Here is a 23,313-nt window from a genome sequence, read left to right as displayed (position 1 = left end):
CGGCCCAATAAGACAAGAAAATTTTGAGCAGATTAATTTGATATACTTATTCATCACTAGCTGTCAAATCTAATCAAACGGTATCTCGCACCTCACCTTAGGTCAAACAAGAGCGATTTTAACCGCTTATTGTATATAAACTTTGTCTCACACCATATATAGATATTATTCACTCTTGTAAAGTTACATCCTTCTGACTTCACTGACTGCGGTATTGGTATTGAAGTGTTAACTTTACATGCTCCTCCACATTAGAGGCTAGTACCACCGCCCCTTAAAACCTCCTTACCTTACATCATCGATCTCAGAGTAGATTCAAAAATAAACAAAATGTGTTGGGTGAAAGTTTTATAACTTTTTTCCCTCTTTTCTTCTCTTCATCAAAATTCTCTTCCTAATGACTACAATATTTAAACACTTTTTACCTAGAAAGAATGCCCAATATCCAACAATATAGAGAGTACACAACTAGATCTAATGGAACATCAAATCTCAATAGGTAAAATTTTAATTTAATAATATTTTGTGGACCACTATTTGTTGGTCCAACCTAACTGTGGTCCTTCAACTAAATTAGTAGTAACCCTTAGGCTTCCAGTTCCTTTTGCCATGAAAAAAGTACTAGCAAGATACAGTGGATACTCTCACTTATACCCAAAAATACATTCTAAAACAAAGACCATACATGACTGAAATTAACATACATAAGAATTTTGAAAAACTCACTATTCCATAGTCACAGTCTTACATATCTGTATTCTGTATCCAAAAAATGCAATATAAGTTAACCAACAAAATTTCATTACCGACATCTTAGCATTGATGAATTGACGCACCATCTCACTATTTGTTTGTTCCTACTAGTCGTATATATTTTGCCCCATAAAAGGATACAGTACTTGTTTCATAAACCAACATAAATCCAAACTTCATAACCAGGAATAACTTTCCATTGAAAGTTATGTTACATTACATGACTGAAAATAAAAGCGATGAATATTTATGGATCGGGATTTACTGCAGTAAAACTTTATTTTTAACAGCTATGAAACTCCTTTAAACTTTTGCTAAACAGTAAAACAATGATTCATAATTGTCTTGTATTTTAGTAAATGTTACTATCCTCTTTGGATTCACCATTAGTGGGATAGTCTTAACTTTATAACACTCATCATCATCTCACTAAAACTTTGCATTTTGGAAGTTCTTTTTGGCATAATGCTACTTTTCCAACATAACTTTGCATTGAGGTAGTTTTTGTTCAGCAACATGGTAACAGTGCCCCACTAGTTAGTGCGCTACAAATAAAGAACACTGTAAATCTTGACAACCTCTTCACTGACCATTGCTCTTAATCTTATCATAGGATGTTGATGCAATGTCAGAAAGTAGAATTCCACATGCATTGTCTTCGGATTAGATTAGAAACAAAGAAAGAAAAAAAAAATGCCCCCTCCATCAGAATTCTTTAAAACTATCCACATTCTATTGATTTAGACCATTGAACAGCAGCTATAGTATTATAAATTGATATTCTGAGGACAATGAATCAACTTAGGATTCTCAATTTAATAAAACTATATTATTTCTATTCTCTGAACAGAATACACTTTGGATCCATATCAATTGATTGCATAATAATAAAACTTTGGGATTTTCGAAAATTATACAAGAGCAAGTAGTAAAAGGACAAAACACAAGAAAACAAAGCCTCATAGCTCAATCAACTTCATGTGGGTTCATTCTGCCATAGTCACAGAAAAGGGTAATAACGTCTGCTACCTTTTGTTGCTATTATAGCAGAAGATTGAGTCGGTTCATTTACAATAAAATATAATTTTCTATTAATAATAATAATTTTACCCTATGCACAATAATATAAAAATTAAAAATAATATTACAATTAGTGTTTATTTTTTAAATCTAAAATCTTGCATTCTCAAAGCCATGTAAATCACTGACTCTATTCATAGACTTTCTCATGATAGCAACTTTAGCTAATCTTTCAGCGGCTCTCCAAGCCGAAGTCGGCGTAAGCGGCTCCAATTTGTCTTCAGAGCGAGTGTTTCTCTGTGTTTGACTTTGGCTCTGCTGTCTGCGCTTCTGAAGATCGGCTTGCTCGGCTTCAATCCAACGCATATACTCCTCAACAGGCTTACTTGACTGCAAGAGAAGAGCTCGAGCCGAAGAAAGCAAGTGGTGAGCTCCGGAGAGATCACTGTGATCAGCGAGACGACATGACTCGGCTACGGCTCGTACAGTGACGTGGATGTTTCTCAGCCTTTCGATCTTTTCACACGAGGATCGTACGGTGTGGGGACGAGGTATTAACATTGCATGCTCAACGGGATTCAGAATCTCACGAGTGAGGGGGTCACGGTAAGAGGATAGTACGGTTAAAACATGGTGGGACCCAGCTGATACAGCTGGCACTTTCAGTTCCAATAATAATTCTCTTTCTTCTTCAGCGTACAAATCACCGATTTTGAGTATACCCGATCCGAGTGGAGTGGGTCGACCCGCGAGTGAGTAAACTGCAGCAATCTCAACGGGACGAGAGCGTGAAACAATCTTTAACTGAATTCTAACGTCCTGAGCCACCACGCTTAACAAACGTGTTACACATTTCGCAAGCGTTTCATCGGGGAGCGCGTTAGTACACTCGCCTTCTTTTGGAAAGCGCACAAGGTGGATTGGAATGTCAAGATTTGAAAGGCGCGTGGAGGAAACTAGAGTGGGATTTTGAAACGAAGCGTTGAAGGCGCGTGAGTCGATGATGTCGGAGAGAACAATTATGCAGGCGACGGAGTTTTTCTCGCGGCGATCCTCGAGGACTTTTGCTGCTTTCTTCAATGCATCATTCTTCGCCGGAACGCCTTCTCTGGTTTGATCAATCGCGGCGAGTGCTTCCACGATACGACGCGCGGATCTTTGACCACCGCCGGTCATTCTCTTGAGCGGTAACAGTCTCTTGGATCCGCCGGAGAATGCGACAATTGAGAGACGATCGGTAGGACTCAGGGATGAGATCACAAATCTCATGGCGTTCTTAAGCAAACGAAGCTTCTCTCCTGACATAGCTCCACCAACGTCGAGAACGGTAACGATATCAACCGGAGCACGACGCGCAGCCTTATAAGAAACCGGCATCATATTCGAAGGTCTCATCTTCAAAACCACAGCATAAGTCTCATAATTCCTATTAGCAGCAACAACAGCAGTTTCCGGCATCAAACAAACCTCGAGATTCCTCTTTAACACCGGCGAAGACGAAACAGTAGTAACAGGATTAACATTAAAGCCTTGAAACTCTATCTTTTCATCATCCTCATCTTCAGTTTCGTTTTCTGATTCAGGAATCGGATTGAAGCTAGAGAGTGAAGTTGGAGACATAAGAGGTTCATCATCATTGTAGACTTTGAAATTCCTCGCGTCTGTGTTTCCGTCTGAAATTTTCTTCTCGTTGTGAATTGCAAGCACCGGTAGTTCCTTCCAGTTTGTACCACATACAGGACACACGTGCAATGGTTGCTTCGTCACGTGCGAAGATATGCAAGGAAAATGAAAAGCATGAGAGCATTCAGCTGTGTAAATTGCAGTTCCTTGACCACTTTTCACACTCTGCATACATATTCCACATCGATTCTGCACATGGAAAAAAAAGCATCAATTAGTATTATTGTTAATAAGTATGGTATGAATATGATTAATTGTAATTTAGAGTTGAAATTTGTTTACTTACTTTGGATAAGCGCAAAGTAGCTTTGAGAAATGAGAAGCTTGAAGGTGATTTTGGTGAAGAGGGATTGGAGAGGGTGAATGATTTAGGAGTTTTGGGGTTAGTACTGCATTGGAGTTTTGGGCTATTGGGAACAGAACAAGAAGTTGCTACTGAGGTTCTGCAACGAAGAGTGGATGAACCTGTTGATGAAGGTTGAGATTGACACCTCGGTGTTGATGGATTTGAAAAAAAACCAAACCTTGAGCTGATTCTAGGACTTGGATTGGTTGAAGAGTTATCACAATGTTGCTGTTTTTTCTCGGTTGTAATTTTTGGTTCTCTGTCTCTAGGAATGGATGTGCAAAATGCTTTTCTCCACCCATTAACCATTTTTACTTCAGTTTTGTGTGATATCAAGTGGGTTTTGATTTTGAAGCTTGTGAGAAATTTGGGATTTTGAGTATTGGTTATGGTGAAGAGTGGATGATATAATGGTTTATGAGTATGGAAGTTGGTTAGAGAGCTATAAGGAGGATGAGGAGAAGTGGATTAGATTCAGAGACCTTTTTCATGTTTCTCTTTTTCTTCTTTCTATTTCAGTTCCCTACCATCTATTTATCTATATCTTCACCTAGGTCTATTTTTCTATTTTTCCATTTTGAGACCCCCCAAAACACTACCCCAATGAAAAAAGCCTTTCGGGTTGCTTCCAAATTCAACACTTGACTCATAGGCCACATCATTTGGATGAAGTGGTTAGATGTTTTTTAATGTATTTATTGCAGTTAATTTAGATTACTAATATTTTGGAACAAAAGAAATTTAATTTTGAAAATATAAAACAGAAATCAATTGAGCATGTGTACGAAAGTTAATTTAGAGTAAATTGATTTTATAAAACTAATTTTAATTTAAAAGTGATTTGTATTTGAATGCATCATCTATGGACTCAAAATATACAAATCCTAATTTCAAATAAAATTAATTCTAAAGATCATAATCAATTTTCCTTTTGATAAGCTAAACACTGCTAAATCAACTTTATACCACTAAATTTATTTTTTGTCCCTTTCAAAATGAATTGGTATTGTAATGGTATGATTCCAAACAATTCAACCCAAATATATTACAGAATGTTGAAAATGAACTTCGATGTTCATCATTTTCTATATTTAGTGAAGATCAAACAGAAAAAGATAAAGATGAAAGAGTATATCAATTCATTGAGAATGTTGCATTACAACGGCGCATCTCTTATACTAACTATGAGATGTTGATTTACCAACTAAGTTGACAGTCTAACTATATTAACTACAAAAGTTAACTAACAATTAATACATAAATAAATGTGTCAGTTAAAGGGTGGTGATCTTCACAAACAACCTTAAGTTTTCCTCTTAACTCTTGAAAAGTTGTTGTGCCAAAAGGCTTGGTCAGTGTGTATGCTATCTGAGTTGCAGTTGATATATGTTAAATTAACATTCTTCCAGCAAACACTCGTTCTCTCACAAAATATATGTCCAGTTCGATATGTTTAGTGCGAGCATGTAAAACCAGATTATGATATAACAACACATCACTAAGATTGTCACATAAAAGTATTAGTGTATGAAAGGTAATTCAGAGTTCAAAAGTAAGGATTCTAACTAGAGTAATTCAGAAGTTGAATGTGCCAGAGCTCTATATTTTGCTTCAATGCTAGATGTAACACCCCGATTTAATTTCCGTATTTATTTATTAGGTGTTTATTTTAATTAATCATTATTTGGTGTGTGTTACCACAAGAAATCTATAAGGCATGTTGAAGGCGTAATCAATGAAAGTGCCTTATGAATTTAAGGTTTATACCCCACCAAGGGGTGGTTTGAAAGAAAGATGTGCCTAAGATAAGCAAGAGCTGAGAAAAACATAAGTCACCAAGAGATGAAACCGACAGAAGAGTCATGTTTGGTCGAAACCCATTCTGTCAACTGAAATGAAGATTGGGATTAAGGAATTTTTAGTTGTGTCAAACACATAGGAGACAGGGTCGACCTAAATACCTGGGCGGGAGAAGTTTGAAATTGAAAATGACTAGCAGTTACAAGGAGAATAAGCGCCAGAATATGGAGCAGTTTGTAGATCGTGTATGGAGCAGTTTGTAGATCGTGTGGCACGACGTCTGTTATTTTTTAGATGTTTTTTTGCCTGTAGGCAGTTTCTTTAGTTTATTATAAATAGGAGATCCCACGAAGGGCTTGAGGTGTTCACTTTGTACCAAAATAACTTGTAAAAAACTTCTCATTCCCAGCGCGAGGAAGCAAGAGTTTTTAAGAGTGCAATGTACATGAATCACCACATTTATTTCAATGCAACTTCCTTACTTTTCAATTGTTCCCGTTGAAGACTTTATTTTAATTTCATTTACTTTTGAGTTATCACTTTACGTGGTCGTCTACGTTGTCGACACTGATTCTGTTACGACAATAGAATTCACCAAAAGCGTGCTCGTCGTGTACGTTTTTTGAATGTTGTAGTACTATCGGTCACGAGTCACCCATAGGCGATAGCATCATTATCATTTCGTGTGGAAAAAAACCTGTGATTGTTCAATACTTTGTCGGGAGCCGTTTCTCACAAAGTTAATTATCTGTCGAATTGAATAAGTCACACTGTCACACTGTCACATGTCTTAGGATCAACTAGTTGATCCTGCAAGTAACCCTTTGTTTTAAGGCCTAGGGAGGACTAACGGTTGTTTACCAATTTCCACAGTAAACAAAATGGCACGCCTGGTGGGACCAGTGCTAGTGTAGTTACGCAATTGCATGAAACTTAGAAGTGGCAAACTATATAATAGGCCACAAGAAACTATGAAAATGTCAAACTCCAATACAGATGAAGTGCCACAAGGGACTTTATCCACTACGGAAACAGTAATCTCACAGGTTGCAACTTTGTCGCCGATGACAAGTGCAACCTCAACGATGTCGACTACGGGTGCGGTTGGAGCATCAATTTTCCTTTTGATAAGCTAAACACTGCTAAATCTATGGATTCAAAATATACAAATCCTAATTTCAAATAAAATTAATTCTAAAGATCATAATCAATTTTCCTTTTGATAAGCTAAACACTGCTAAATCAACTTTATACCACTAAAATCATTTTTGTCCCTTTCAAAATGAATTGGTATTGTAATGGTATGATTCCAAACAATTCAACCCAAATATATTACAGAGTGTTGAAAATGAACTTCGGTGTTTATCATTTTCTACCTTTAGTGAAGATCAAACAGAAAGAGAGAAAGATGAAAGAGTGTACCAATTCATTGAGAATGTTGCATTACAATGGCGCATCTCTTATACTAACTATGAGATGTTGATTTACCAACTAAGTTGACGATTATTGTTAATCTTAATACCTAATAACCAGTCTAACTATATTAACTACAAAAGTTAACTAACAATTAATACATAAATAAATGTGTCAGTTAAAGGGTGGTGATCTTCACAAACAACCTTAAGTTTTCCTCTTAACTCTTGCAAAGTTGTTGTGCCAAAAGGCTTGGTCAGTGTGTATGCTATCTGAGTTGCAGTTGATATATGTTAAATTAACATTCTTCCAGCAAACACTCGTTCTCTCACAAAATGTATGTCCAGTTCGATATGTTTAGTGCGAGCATGTAAAACCAGATTATGATATAACAACACATCACTAAGATTGTCACATAAAAGTATTAGTGTATGAAAGGTAATTCAGAGTTCAAAAGTAAGGATTCTAACTAGAGTAATTCAGAAGTTGAATGTGCCAGAGCTCTATATTTTGTTTCAATGCTAGATGTAACACCCCGATTTAATTTCCATATTTATTTATTAGGTGTTTATTTTAATTAATCATTATTTGGTTTGATAATTACTTAAATATGTGTTCTGGTGATTATTTGAATTATTTGAATATATGTGTTATTTGAATAATTGAATTTTATGAGTAGAAATAACAATTATCTAGTAATGGGCCTAATTAATTAGAATGGGTGGATAAGTGGGTTAAGCTCATTATGAGTTAAAAAGATAGTAAGGGTTTTAGAGATTAGAGTTAGTTTTGTAAAACAAGAGAAGGATAGAGAATAGAAGAGAAGAGAAGAGAAAGAGGACAAAAGGAAACTAGAAGAAGAAAGACCTAGAGATTTCATATATACTAAGATAAGGGTGGAATTTTAAGTGGTTACGGATAAACATACTATATGTAATGTATGTGGGTTAGATATCATGAACTTAGGATTTTGGGGTTTTGATTTTTGAGAAACCCTAACATGTGTTTATGTTTTAATCCATGAAATTGATGTTTATGTTATGCTATGATATTTCTATATTGAATTCCATGAATGGGTATGCTATTATATTTCACTTGAAAATGGTTGATTTGGGATTTTGGTGAAAATTAGTGGAGTTTAGAATCTTGTTTCTATGATCCTAATAGTTGCTATATGATATATATAGGTTGTATAACTATTTATTTTATGAAAAATAATGGATTAATGTGGTTTTATGATGAAAATTCGTGCTGGACAACAGCATTTTCGCAACAGCAGTTTTTCTGGTTTTTGACGGCATTTTCGCAACAACAATTTTTTTGATTTTTGACAGCATTTTCGCAACAACAAATTTTCTGGTTTTTGACAGCATTTTGAAAAACTTGTAAATTCAATAACTTTTGAACCGTAACTCCGTTTGAGGTGCCGTTTGGACCGTTACAAAGCTAAGAATATTATCTATAACGTGATATTCATTTTGATAACAGTAGATTAATATTTTATCAAAAGAATCCTAATATGGATGTATGTTGTATGTGTGGTGAATGTGAATGACATGTTTTCTATTGTTTGGCATGTATTGGATGGTTTTAGATGGATTTTGTGAAGAAACATAATACTTAAAATTATGTATGTGATAATGTGAATTGGTGAATTTGATGAATAACATGAATTGGCTTGTTTGTTTGATGTTATTGTGTTGTGATGAGATGATGAATGTTATTTGATGTATTTTTTGGGATTGAAGTCATGTTAGGTGTATGTTGTGCAAATGTTGGATGTGGTATGCTTATGTATGACTAAGGGGTTACAATCGTGTTGATTGCATGAGTCTAGTTGTTGTTGCACACTTACACTAGCATGAGTCTATGAAAGAGGCAATGTTGGGTAATCTCATGTAGATTATTTGCTTGTCCCAAACCTAACGCCGAATGGGGTTTGAAAGCTTAAGGCCGAATCGAGCATTAGAAGTGGTTATCTAGTCTATTTGAGAGACGCTCGGCAAGCCGGAAATGATAACGGATGGGGTCCACATGCATATCGCATTGAGTCACACATTGAGTCGCACGTGTCGGTGTGAATTGTGGTTTGTGTGATTATGTGATATGATTGTGTGGATATGATTCTGGTAGATATACATATACGTGGATTTTAGGTAATCCATTTGATATGAATTATTGATGTGTTGTTGATGTGATATGTGTGCATATTTGTGATATATGTGATGAAATGGTGACTTGTATACATTATGGAATCATGTGAAAGTTGTATACATATTTGATGATGATTTGTAAATGATGATGGATGATAACATGTGTAAGACCCCAATTTTGTCCCTAAGATCCCTCATGGCATCATAACATTGCATTTGCAAAGCCTCAAGGATCATAAGCATTTGGGTTCCCCTTGCCTTTGGTTGGGACTTCTTGTGAGTGGTTTGAGATCACCAAGCATGCTTGATTTGTATATCATTTCTTTTCTCATTTTATTTACTAACCAAAATCACAAAAATATGTCACTAACATTTCTTGTTTGTAGCTTGAGCAATCACAAGGTCAAAAGCTTCAAGGAGATCCTTTGTGCAATGAAAAGGTCAAGAGGAGATGAAAGCAAGCATGGTAATGGTTCCCAAAGCTCTCATCCATCAAATATGCATCCCTAGCATCTTAATTCATCATTTTGATCAAAGCAAGTCAAAGGGTTTGAGGTTTGTTCCCAAGAAAACCCTAATTCATCTGTTCATCCAAGTGTGCCTTGCTCATGAAGCAACCTCAGCCCATGATCAAATACAATCAAAGGAAGTTCTTTAATTCATCATTTCATGCATATTTGAACTTATTTGAAATGCCCTCAATCATCAATTCATCAAGATATGAGTTGTGGACTTGAGAAGTTGATCAGTCAATTCATCTGATTATTTTGAAATGCACTGAGACCTAACGTTTTATGTGTTGGTCAAATGGAGATGATCCCAAAATAAAATATGTTCTTAAGGACAATATGAACAACTTTCATGTTCATCAAAAATTTATTTGAAGCTTGGAAGGTCATCTCCCATTCTAAGACATTATAGGTCATTTTGACTGAAACCCTAATCTTAGGTCAACTTCCCAAGAACACAACTCATTCATTTTTTATGATTTTGAGGTGGAATCAAATGCATTGGAAAGATTAATATGTCTACTTAAAATTTTTTGTTGAATAAAATTTCAAAATCTCAAAGGAAATACATGTGATAATGCAAAACGTTATAGGTCACTTTGGACCAAATACATTGGAAGGCAAAAAAGTCCAACTTCAAGTGCCCATAACGTCTTCATCAAAAATCCAAATGATGCAAACTTTAAGTCCATTTTGATTGTCTTGAAAAGATATACAACTTTAATGTTGGATGTTTTTCCATTTGGGGCTTGCATCATCAAAATAGAAGGGCTTGAAGTTGGTCCAATTTGGCAAAATTTTCAAAGGCATGTTTTGCACCATAAACTTCATGGCCTGTTTTCATACATTTCCACACTCCAAATTAGTTTTTGCTCAACATGACATTTGTTCCTTATGTCAAGACCTTTCCAACCATTACCCACATGCCTATGTTTCAATTTTTCAAGTGGCTTTTTCAAAGAGGGGAAGATTTTGGTGCAATTATGGAAACTTGTTTGAAACTCATTGCACACTCCAAACCAATTGCATGTACACGTCCATTTCAACTCAATTATGCTTCAGATTGGATTTGGGCTCTCCATGCGCCTGTACAGGCCCATGCATAGAGGCCTCCAATTTCATGCACACGAGTTTGATCACCCTTGCCTTGCCTCTCCATCTATAAATAGAAGCACCATTTCATTCAATTTCCATCCCTGAATCAATCTGAAATGCTGCAGAAATCAAAACCTAGCCATACCTAAAGGAACTAGTTCACATTTTCTTCAATTTTTCAGATCTAAAATTCAACTGAATCTGGTTAAATCTTTAGATCTAAAGTTTCTAGACCTTCATCTTTTGATCCATTGAACTTCTGTTTTGCAAAAAGAATCAAGGAAAGGAGCTCAGATCATCACAATTCAAAGGTTTACTTCAACTGGTTTTTTCTTCGAAACTCCTTATTTCTTGATCTATTTGCTTGGCTATTGTGTTCTCTGAAGTCCTCTCTATAGAGGCATCATTGTTGTATGCTCAATTTTCAAAATCAAGTAAGTTCATGATGAACACCATCAAGTTTCAACCTCTGATTTCTCTCACTATTGAGATCTAGAGTAGAAATAGATGGCACAGGGGTGATGTACATCACCCCAGCTTTAATTTGGTACCTGGATCGTGAATTTTGGTTGAGTTTGGAGGACCTGCAACTCTGGCCGGAGCTTGTATGCTCGCCGGAGAAGACGGTGGCGCTGGCCACCGTCCCATTGCCAGATCCAATCTGGATCGTTGGATGCATCTCCCACGTTATAATCTCAGCCATGCATTTGAATTACTTTTAATAATGCTGGATGTTTCTCATTGACTTGGACTTACCATGAGCACGCGCCTGAGGACCTTAGGATTGGCCACGTTAATTAATGAGACTCAACCCAACGTCCCTTGTTTTTTGCTATTTTCTAATTTCTGATTTTATTTCTTTTATTTCCTTTATTTTCAAAAATTCATAACTTCATTTTTTATCCAAAAAATATGGGACCAATTGCTTTCTTCTCCATTTAAATTCTAGTTTCTAAAAATTATTTTTAATATTTTTAATTTCATCATTTGATATTTTTTGTAAATTTTTTCTTTTCTGGTTATTTTTAATTCATTTTAAATAGTTTTTGATATTCATAAAATAAAAAAATATTTTCTCAACCTATTTGAATGATGATGGATCTATGAAAAATATTCTCATCAATTTTTTAATTGATTTGAGATTTATTTGAGATTTTAGTTCAATTAGGTTATTTTTTATTCATTTTTAATTGATTAAAAATAGTTTCTGACTTTTAAAAATGCTGAAAATTTTTGTCAAACTTTGTTTGACCTTGTTGAACTTGGGATAAATCACTTGTACTTTTCAAAGTTGATTTGAAGTGATTTTGAAGTTTGACCTTTCTTTAATATTTTAATTCAATTTTACTTTGAATATAAAAAATGCGAAAAATAATTTTATTCATTTCTTGATGTCCAATCTTCATCTCACTTCTGTTTTTGATTGTTTGACCATGATCATCAATGTCATTGGTTAACACTTGTTGATTGGTACATTCTATTTCATTTAATGCACTTTATTCTTTCCATTTCCTCTTCCTTTATTCATCTCCTTCTTCTTATTTTTTTCTTTTTTTGATCAATGAGTTAAAGGTTGATAAGTTAGCATTGATTAGGGAGGCTTAATATTCCTTGATTCAAATCGAATTCATCTTGATCAATTGATCAAATGAATGACTTTGCATTAAGGATAGGTTGCTTCCTAAATCATGCAAATGACTTAAACCAATACAAGATCAATTATATTCTTCTCTTTGGCATGGCAAGTTGTTGGAACTTGATTCACTAATCAAGACTTCTAACTTGTGTTGTTGCCTACATTATTATTGACCGGCCTCAGATAGTTGTGACTTCTACATAAGTCCAATTACGATTGCTTAACATAGCGCTAAATTTGCCTTATGGCATACTAACTACTAACTATTAACCATTAACATTTACTTTTTGCACTTTACATTTATGCAATTTACTATTCTTGTACATATTATTCATTTGCTTTTTCCTTTTCTCATTGGAGCACATGTTTATGTTAATGCAATTTGCCTTTTGCTCACTTGAACACATAATTGTATATACTTTTGTGCTTGTCTTTTGTTTTGATTGTTGTGGACCAAAATGCAAAGAAATGGGCAAATGGACTTAGACTTTAGGACTTTCCCTATGCAAATTTGGAGTCAAAGAGCAACTAGGCATTGGGCCTTTAGAATGCTTAATGTTGAAGATAACCTTGAAAGGACCAACTACTAAACTCTTCTTGTCCATTCCTTGTTTGTTGGCTAGAATTCTTTGATGTGTGTGTTCTTGTGCTAGGGATTCCAACTTGATCCAAATTGAGGAACCATTGCCATGAGCTTCTATGAGAGAGGGACCCAAGATGCCTTGAGGAGCTTTCCAAGAGTTCTTTTGATTATTGGTTGTTTGAGTTTATGCTTATGTGATTGCTTATTCCAAAGGATGGGAGCTACTTAGATCATCAATATGATCTCAAGAAAGGAACTCCATTTGTGGTTTTGTTTCTTATCCCTTACCTCTTGTATGTTTAGGATTTAGCCTTTCTTCTTCTTCTCCCCACTCTAACCCAAGCCAAAAAATTTGTGCAAACATTTAACCTTTGTTTTTTTCAACATTAGAAACCTAAGCCTTATGCTTTTGATTTTCAAACTTTCTTTTCATAACACTTATTTTGAATTGAACTTCTAAGCCAACTTTGACCATTTTTGTAAATACTTCTCGTTGATAAATACAACCCATTCAAATGTCTTTTGTGGTTTCAATGGCCACTTTCTTAATCCAAACTTTCCATAACCTTTAGCTATTAGGTTTGAGTTATCCTTGAGGTAGATGTAATACTCACCTATATCCTTAGTGATGGACAATGAGTCTTCCATGCTTATTATAGGATTAACCCCTCACTAGCATGTGGAAGCTATCCTCACATGGTGGATTTGTGGTTTTAGGTTGAGTTTTCTCCCTTGGATAACAAAAGACCTTAAGGCTTTTGGACTAATCAATTCACCAACTCATTTTTGAGATTTTTACCCCGAACTACGAGGTTTTGATCCTAATCTTTTTTAAGATGGTACGTAGGCAATGGGTTTATCCATCCAAACACAAAATTGTAAATAATTTGTACATTCTTCTCTCATCTCCCCAATCATGTTTGCACAAATAATTTTCCCAAATACCAACCTACCTTAAAACAATGTGAAAAGGGCTCCCTAGGAGTACCTAGGATGTTTTGGGTGCTTAAAACCTTCCCATTGCATAACCAACCCCCTTACCCAGATCTCTGACTTTTTTACTAGTTTTTGATTCGATAAAACTTTTAGGTTTTTGTTCGCTTTCTAACCATTCCTTTGGATAAATAGAAGTGCGGTGGCGACTCGACTTGTATGGTTTACCTTGGATTTAGTCAATATCTCTGATGGTAACGAATACCCCGCTACAGAAAAATGGCGACTCTGCTGGGGAGGAAGAACCCTAGTGGGTTTTGCCTACTTTTCATATTGTGTTGTATTGTATATTGTTTTGTGACATATTTTTTGTGCAATTTGGGATTACTGTATTGTATGTAATGATTGAATTGCTTGAATATTAATTCCTTGTATGCTTGGTGATCTTTGTGAGATTAGTTCTATACCCGGACTCGAGTGCACTTAGGATAGGAGAATGGCATAGTCTTGTTGACTTGTGTGGAGTTATTCCTTAGCAAGTTGACTCGCAAGTCCATTCACTTGGTGGAGGTCATGTTGGGATCAATAATGTCACACAAGTAGTTATGGTTAGACATTACTCTTTCCAATATAGACCTTAGAAGCCAAGGACCTTAGTTTACCAAATCCGTCTTGGCCTTTTCTTAGGATGTAGTGCGAAAGTCGTTCAAGGGTAAGATTTGATACGATTGTTACGCGATACTACACTCATAAGAGTTCCTCTTGAGAATATTTTTGGAATACGAGTAGTCATTTCTCCAATAATATCCGAAAGATGGGATGATGACTATGGGAACCTCTTGTAGAACATGTTTGGCAGGTTAAACCCTAGTACACTCCCTTTGGGTGATTCTTAACCGAGACTCCATGCTCGTGACTTGCAACAAACCCTTGATTCATGGTTGATCCGTTCATGTATCCTTAATATCAATGGAACTTGGGTGTTGATAAGGTGTAAACCATAATCCACCAAAATGGATTATTGATATTAAGGGTGCCATGATCCATCCCATGACCTTTGTTTGGTGTGCTTTGCTTGATCCTTGAGTGTGATTGTTGCATTCATGCATTCATGCACCCATTTGCATCCATATCATCAACATAATAAGAAATTTTCAAGGAACTTAAGAGGTCTATTTGCAAATTTTCAGACATGGAAAGACAAAGAAGGAATACAAAGAAGTACAGTTTCAGACAACCAGATTTGAAAGAGTTAAGGAATCTGACATCCTATGTACTAGATCCCTTGGGTTTCAAAGCTCATTTTGGGAAGCTTCTTCCTCTGCTGACTACTCAGGTGGATGAAGGATTGATGAGTGTATTGGTGCAGTTTTATGATCCTTTGTACCGTTGCTTCACATTTCCGGATTTTCAGCTTTTACCCACGCTTGAGGAGTATGCCTACCTTGTGGGCGTACCTATTTTAGACCAGTTGTCATTCAGTGGTTTAGAGAATGTTCCTACTTCTCAAGAGATAGCAGACATGTTGCATATAGATGAATCTCTGGTTGGTGCTCATATGACTACCAAAGGTGGAATTCAAGGTCTCCCTTCTGAGTTCCTCATTGCTCAAGCTATTATGTATGGGAAGGCCATGAGTGAGGATGCCTTTGAGGCCATATTTGTACTTCTCATCTATGGGTTAGTGTTATTCCCTAACATCGACAAGTTTATGGATGTGAATGCTATTAGGATCTTTTCTACTCTTAATCCCGTTCCGACTCTGTTGGGTGACACTTATTTTTCTTTGCATATGAGGAATGCAAAGGGTGGTGGTGCCGTTGTGTGTTGTTTGCCTTTGTTGTACAAATGGTTTATTTCTCACTTGCCGCAGACGGTCGCCTTCAAGGAGAACAAAGGATGTCTACGGTGGTCCACGAGACTTATGTCTCTCACTAATGATGATATCTTTTGGTATAACCATGTGTATAATGGTGTGCAGATTATCAACTCTTGTGGTGAATTCTCCAATGTGCCTCTTCTAGGTACATGTGGTGGAATTAACTACAACCCTGTTTTGGCACGTCGTCAGCTTGGGTTCCCCCTAAAGGATAAACCCAATAACATATTGTTAGAGGGTGTGTTCTTTTGGTTGTGGTTGGGCCTTCAACCCTCCCTGACCAAGGAGTAGAGGAGTTGAGAGATGAGGACCGTTCACGTGCTTGGATCCGTGAACGAGAAGAGTTGCTTCAGTAGATTAAGGAGAAGGATGCTTTGATTGAGTTTCTCGAGCATCAGGTCATTGATGATCCTGATGATGCATGGACTTCTCTACTTCCTCAGTCTTCTAGGTTCTGGAAGAGGAAGTATGATCGACTCGCCAAGGAGAAGGCAGATATGGAGGCAACCTATGAGGAGGAGGTGAAGAGGCTTCGTGCATCTTATCTTCCGGTTTCTCGAGCTTTAGATGATTGCTTCTAGGGATCCATAGGATGATCATTTTCCTTCTCTCTTGTATTTAGCTACCCATGCTGTACTTCTTTGATGTAAAAGCATCCCCCAGATATTATTGACGAGATATTTCCATACATGATAAATGTTTAATACTTCCAAATATTTGCAAATAGAACTCTAAAATTCCTATGATATAAAAAACAAATCATATGCACAAACATTGCATGCATCATGTGCATAAGCAGGTTTTGCTCCAGGCTTCTTGTCCTATGGTCTAACTTCGTGTTCTTCGTTTATTTCAAAGACAAGCTAACTCACCGGTATTACACCAGAGCCAACTCTTCAAGACTGATGGATCATCTAGAACAAGAAAACCGCGAGCTGGAGGAGGAAGTAGCCAGGTTGACTGCCTTGATGGAGTCATTCTTGGCCGCTCAGAGCCAATCTTCTCCAACGCCATCAACTCCTCCCCAGAGGACGGTCATTTCTGAGATTGTGACTTCTACTATGCCTGCTGCAACTGCTCACTTTGCACCATCCATACCAGCCGGGTTCCCTTGGGGAATGCCCCCCAACTTTGTACCAGAGGGTTTCGCCCCTACTCTTGCTTCTCTGCCGGCATCTAGCCCGGTCCTTTCAGTACCACCGCCCGTTGTGCACACGTTACCAAGGGTCGAAGATACCATCTACCACTCTAAGCCATCTGAGGGCCCAAACGTTTATGAAAAGATGGATGATATGAAGGACCAATTCCTTGAGCTTCGCAAGGAACTGAAAACTTTGAGGGGGAAGGACCTCTTTGGTAAAAGTGCTGCTGAGTTGTTCCTTGTGCCCAACATGAAGATCCCTATTAAATTCAAAGTACCTGACTTTGAGAAGTATAAGGGAAACACATGCCCACTCAACCATCTTGTGATGTATGCTCGCAAGATGTCAACGCAAACTGACAACGACCAACTGCTCATCCATTATTTCCAGGACAGTCTGTCCGGTGCCGCTCTCCGGTGGTACATGGGTTTGGAGAGTTCGAACATCCGATCTTTCAACGATCTTGGCGAGGCATTCGTCAAGCAATATAAATACAATATGGATATGGCTCCAGATAGGGACCAATTGAGGGCAATGTCGCAAAAGGATAAGGAGACCTTCAAAGAGTATGCCCAGAGGTGGCGCGAGTTGGCCGCTCAGATAGTGCCTCCCCTTGAGGAGAAAGAGATGACAAAGATCTTCTGGAAGACCTTGAGCTCGTTTTACTACGAGAGAATGATAGTCAGTGCTCCCTCAGACTTCACCGAAATGGTGAATATGGGAATGAGATTGGAAGAGGGGGTCTGTGAAGGACGTTTAACCCGAGATGAAGGCTCTTCAGCAAAGAGATATGGAGGCTTTGCAAAGAAGAAGGAGGGAGAGGCACATGCCGTGTCTTCCCATGTCAAGAGAAGACCCTCTATGAAGAGGAAGATTGTTCGCCCAGTCAACAATCAGCATCAGGTGGCTCATATAGCACCTGTTTTCAGGGAAGCTCAATAACAACCACAAACTCAGCAATATTATCAACAACAGCGTCCACAACAGCAGGCCTACCAGCCTCGAAATAATAACAGCAATGCCAGCACCAGCTATGAGAGGAAAAAGGTCACCTTCGATCCAACCCTGATGACTTATGCTGAACTCTATCCATCGTTGATCGATAGGAAATTAATCACTCCACGAGACCCTCCCGCTGTACCTGTTAACCCCCAGTTGTAGTACAAGCCCGAGCTTCACTGTGTATATCATTTCGGTGCTCCCGGACACGACGTAGAGAATTGTTATCCCCTGAAGACCAAGGTGCAAGACCTTGTGAGAAGTGGGATTTTGTTTTTCGAGGATGTAGGTCCAAACGTAAAGAAGAACCCATTTCCCGAGCATGGGAAGTCTGTCAATATGGTCCAGGGCTGCCCTGGCAAGTACAAGGTTAAATATGTCAGTCATATCCGACAATCGCTGGTTGAGATGCATAGATTGCTGTATGACTATAGCCATTATGAGCATGACCATGATAGATGCAGAGTCTGTTCTGTCAATCAGAGAGGATGTCGCCAGGTGCGCAAAGATGTGCAAGAGATGTTGGACGAAGCAGTCATTGAGATCCTTCAAAATAGAAATGTTGACGAAGATGAGCTCGAAGTCAATGTGATTTCTCCGGTATTCCGAATACCTGAGCCTGTTGTCATCAAGTATGATGGTAGCAAGCAGAAGGCTTCTCCTGCTCTCGTCATCAAACCTGCCGAACCTGTACCGTACTCCTCCGAGAAAGCGGTTCCCTATCGCTACAACGTTGTGGCAGTGGAAAATGGGAAAAAGGTGTCCTTGCCCTTTTCATCTGTTGTTAACATTGCTGATGTCAGTGGGTTGACCCGTAGCGGTCGTGTATTTTCAGCACCGTCGAAGCCTCAAGCTGATGCTCGAGGAAGTGTTGATGCTGATTTTGTTGAGCGCCCGATTGGAAATGCCGTGGGCACTCCGAGTCCGACACTTGTTGTTAAGCCCTCCTCTACGTTAAGAACTCCTGCTTCTGCTGGCCTGAGTGGCAATACGAAAGAAGACTGTGATGAGATGCTAAGGCTCATCAAAAGGAGCGAGTACAACGTTGTAGACCAGCTTCTACAAACGCCATCCAAAATATCCGTGTTGTCTTTGCTTTTGAATCCAGAACCACACCGAGAAGCTCTGCAGAAGGTGTTGGATGTGGCGTACATAGATCACGATGTCATGCTAGAACAGTTTGATAACATTGTTGCAAACATCACCGCTTGTAACAACTTGAGTTTTTGTGACTCAGATCTCCCCGAGGAGGGAAGAGACCACAACTTGGGATTACATATATCTATGAATTGCAAGGATGATGCCATGTCCAATGTGCTGGTGGACACGGGGTCGTCATTGAATGTATTACCGAAATCCACTCTTGCGAAGCTGTCATATCAGGGGCCTCCCATGAGGCAGAGTGGAGTAGTTGTGAAGGCTTTCGATGGGTCTCACAAAACTGTGATTGGAGAGGTTGATCTCCCAGTCAAAATCGGACCAAGTGATTTCCAGATTACCTTCCAGGTTATGGACATTCACCCATCGTATAGTTGTCTCTTAGGCAGACCGTGGATTCACGAGGCCGGCGCCGTGACTTCCACCATACACCAGAAACTGAAATTTGTAAAGAATAAGAAGCTGGTAGTGGTAGGAGGAGAAAAGGCTCTCCTGGTTAGCCATTTGTCTTCCTTCTCTTATATAGATGCTGAGGATGAATTTGGAACTCCGTTCCAAGCTTTATCTATTGCTGAACCTGTTGAGAAGAGAACTCCCTCATTTGCTTCCTACAAAGATGCAAAGTTGGCCATTGAGCATGGTGCAACTGCTGGGTTGGGGAAAATGATCAAGTTGGAAGACAATAAGTCCCGGGCCGGCATAAGTTATTCCTCTGGGGTTTCCAATACGCAAGGGCTATTCAAGAGCGGAGGTTTCATCCACACCGGTCAAGACGAAGAGGCTGCTGCCATTTTGGCAGAAAATGCAGAGGATTCTGGCAATTTTGTCATCCCTAGAGGGGTCTGCAATAATTGGGTCGCTGTGGATATTCCAACAGTCATCCATAAGTCAAAGTAATGTTCATTGTGTTTAAAAACCCTTCTCCCATTCCAAAAGGAGGAGTAATGACATTGTTGGCGCATAAATACAATGATACTTTCATTCAATAAATTCATGTTAAATGTTTGTTTTTCCACTTATTTTCCCTTTTTGCTTTTTGCATGAAATTGGTGATCACATAAAACCCTAAAAAAAATATAATAATAAGAATAAAATCAATCTTTTCATCTGCATAATGATTTGCCTTGTTTAAATTCTAAAACTCTTTATATCCAAAATTATTATGCAGGTTGATCAAACCCATTGAACATAATGATCCAACACCATCTCCCAACTTTGAATTCCCTGTATTTGAGGCAGAAGAAGATGATGTTGAAGAGATCCCTGACGAGATTACCCGTTTACTTGAGCATGAGGAGAAGATCATTCAGCCACATCTTGAGAATTTGGAAACAGTCAAGTTGGGGTCTGAGGATTGTGTGCGAGAAGTGAAGATTGAGGCACTCCTGGAAGAATCTGTTAAGAAGGGGTTGATTGAATTGCTACGATAATATGCCGACGTCTTTGCCTGGTCATATGAGGACATGCCTGGTTTAGATACTAATATTGTGCAACATTTCCTACCTTTGAAACCTGAGTGTGTACCTGTGAAGCAAAAGCTCAGAAGAACTCATCCTGATATGGCAGTGAAGATCAAAGAGGAAGTTCAGAAGCAAATTGATGCGGGGTTTCTGGTGACTTCTACATATCCTTAATGGGTGGCCAAGATTGTGCCCGTACCCAAGAAAGATGGAAAAGTCCGGATGTGTGTGGACTATAGAGACTTGAATAAAGCTAGTCCGAAAGACGATTTCCCTCTACCACACATAGATATGTTGGTAGATAACACAGCTAAATTTAAAGTCTTCTCATTTATGGACGGATTTTCCGGATATAATCAGATTAAAATGGCACCCGAGGATATGGAGAAGACAACATTCATCACACCTTAGGGAACATTCTGTTATCGAGTGATGCCCTTCGGTTTGAAGAACGCCGGAGCCACGTATCAACGAGCCATGACTACCTTGTTCCATGACATGATGCACAAGGAAATCGAGGTATATGTTGACGATATGATCGCTAAGTCAAGAACGGAAGTTGAACATGTAGAGCACCTGTTGAAGCTTTTTCAGCGTTTGAGGAAGTATAAGCTTCGTCTGAATCCCAACAAGTGTACATTTGGAGTCCATTCCGGTAAGTTATTGGGCTTTATTGTCAGTGAAAGAGGTATTGAGGTTGATCCTGCAAAGGTCAAAGCAATACAAGAGATGCCTGCGCCCAAAACTAAGAAGCAAGTCCGAGGTTTTCTTGGCCGCTTGAATTATATTTCCAGATTCATATCCCACATGACTACCACATGTGCGCCGATATTCAAGCTCCTCCGGAAAGATCAGTCTCATGATTGGACTGAGGATTGCCAGAAAGCTTTTGACAGTATTAAAGAATATTTGTCTGAGCCTCCGATTCTGTCTCCGCCTGTGGAGGGGAGACCATTGATTATGTATCTGACTGTTCTTGAAGACTCAATGGGTTGTGTCCTTGGTCAGCAAGACGAATCAGGAAAGAAAGAGTATGCTATCTATTACTTGAGCAAGAAGTTCACTGATTATGAGTCTCGATACTCAATGCTTGAGAAGACATGTTGTGCTTTGGCTTGGGCTGCTAAGCGCTTACGCCAATATATGTTGAATTATACGACCTGGTTGATATCCAAAATGGATCCAATCAAGTATATCTTCGAGAAGCCTGCTTTAACTGCGAGGATTGCCCGTTGGCAGATGTTGTTATCTGAGTATGATATTGAGTATCGAGCTCAAAAGGCTATTAAAGGTAGTATCTTGGCAGATCACCTAGCACATCAGCCGATCGAAGATTATCAGTCTGTTCAGTATGATTTCCCAGATGAGGAGATTCTGTATTTAAAAATGAAAGATTGCGATGAGCCTACACTTGACAAAGGACCAGAGCTTGGATCCAGATGGAGTATGGTATTTGATGGCGCTGTAAATCAATATGGAAATGGTATTGAGGCAGTGATTATTACTTCTCAGGGCATACATTTTCCTTTTACAGCAAGGCTAACTTTCAAATGCACGAATAATATGGATGAGTATGAGGCATGTATTATGGGATTGGAGGAGTGCATTGATCTTAGGATCAAGCATCTTGATGTTTATGGTGATTCGGCCCTCGTTGTTAATCAGATTAAGGGTGAATGGGAAACGAATCAGCCTGGCCTCATTCCATATAGGATTACGCGAGGAGGATTTCAACATTCTTTACTGAGGTTGACTTCCATCATATTCCTCGAGACGAGAATCGGATGGCAGATGCTCTTGCTATACTTGCTTCAATGATTGTGGTAAAACTTTGGAATGAAGTTCCCAATATCACTGTAATGCGCTTGGACAGACCAGCTCATGTATTTATAGTAGAAGAAGTAAAAGATGATAAGCCATGGTACTATGACATCAAGTGTTTCCTTCAGAGCCAGACTTACCTTCCTGGGGCATCTGTGAAAGATAAGAAGACTCTGAGGAGATTATCAGGAAATTTCTACCTCAATGGTGATGTGCTTTATAAGAGAAATTTTGACATGGTACTGCTCAGATGCATGGATAGACACGAAGCAAACCTGTTGATGACTGAGGTCCATGAGGGTTCATTTGGTACTCATTCCAATGGACATTCCATGGCTAGAAAGATGTTGAGAGCAGGCTACTATTGGCTGACGATGGAGTCTGACTGCTGCAAATACATGAAGAAATGCCATAAGTGTCAGATTTATGCGGATAAGATTCATATTCCTCCAACACTTTTGAATGTGATTTCATCACCATGGCCTTTCTCTATGTGGGGAATCGACATGATTGGCATGATAGAGCTGAAAGCGTCCAATGGACACATATTTATTCTCGTAGCAATTGATTACTTCACCAAATGGGTTAAAGCTGCATCATACGCAAATGTGACCAGGCAGGTGGTTGTGAAGCTTATCAAGAATCAACTCATATGCCGATATGGTGTGCCAGATAAGATCATTACTGATAATGGATCTAACTTGAACAACAAAATGATGAAAGAGCTGTGTAGTGAGTTCAAGATTGCGCATCATAATTCCTCTCCTTACAGGCCCAAGATGAATGGGGTTGTTGAAGCTGCTAATAAGAATATCAAGAAGATTATCCAAAAGATGGTTGTCACGTATAAAGATTGGCATGAGATGCTGTCATTTGCTTTACATGGATATCGTACATCTGTCCGCACTTCAACAGGGGCAACCCCTTTCT

The 23,313-nt window shown here is 38.4% G+C and overlaps 1 protein-coding gene across 1 annotated transcript; it reads right to left on the bottom strand.

Annotated features, from left to right (window-relative positions):
• Positions 1 to 1,701: 1,701 nt before the first annotated feature.
• Positions 1,702 to 4,404, bottom strand: LOC127119723 (probable E3 ubiquitin-protein ligase EDA40). Its single transcript, XM_051050027.1, has 2 exons — positions 3,743 to 4,404; positions 1,702 to 3,645 (listed from the first exon to the last, which is right to left on the bottom strand). Exons 1-2 carry the CDS (start codon positions 4,109 to 4,111, stop codon positions 1,924 to 1,926), a joined length of 2,091 nt encoding a protein of 696 aa, XP_050905984.1. The 5' UTR covers positions 4,112 to 4,404; the 3' UTR covers positions 1,702 to 1,923.
• Positions 4,405 to 23,313: the final 18,909 nt, after the last annotated feature.

This window comes from Lathyrus oleraceus, chromosome 2 (genome assembly GCF_024323335.1).
Source record: "Lathyrus oleraceus cultivar Zhongwan6 chromosome 2, CAAS_Psat_ZW6_1.0, whole genome shotgun sequence".
Taxonomy (NCBI): domain Eukaryota; kingdom Viridiplantae; phylum Streptophyta; class Magnoliopsida; order Fabales; family Fabaceae; genus Lathyrus; species Lathyrus oleraceus.
The sequence above is the reverse complement of the archived record's forward strand: the minus strand, read 5'-3'. Positions and strand labels throughout refer to the sequence as shown.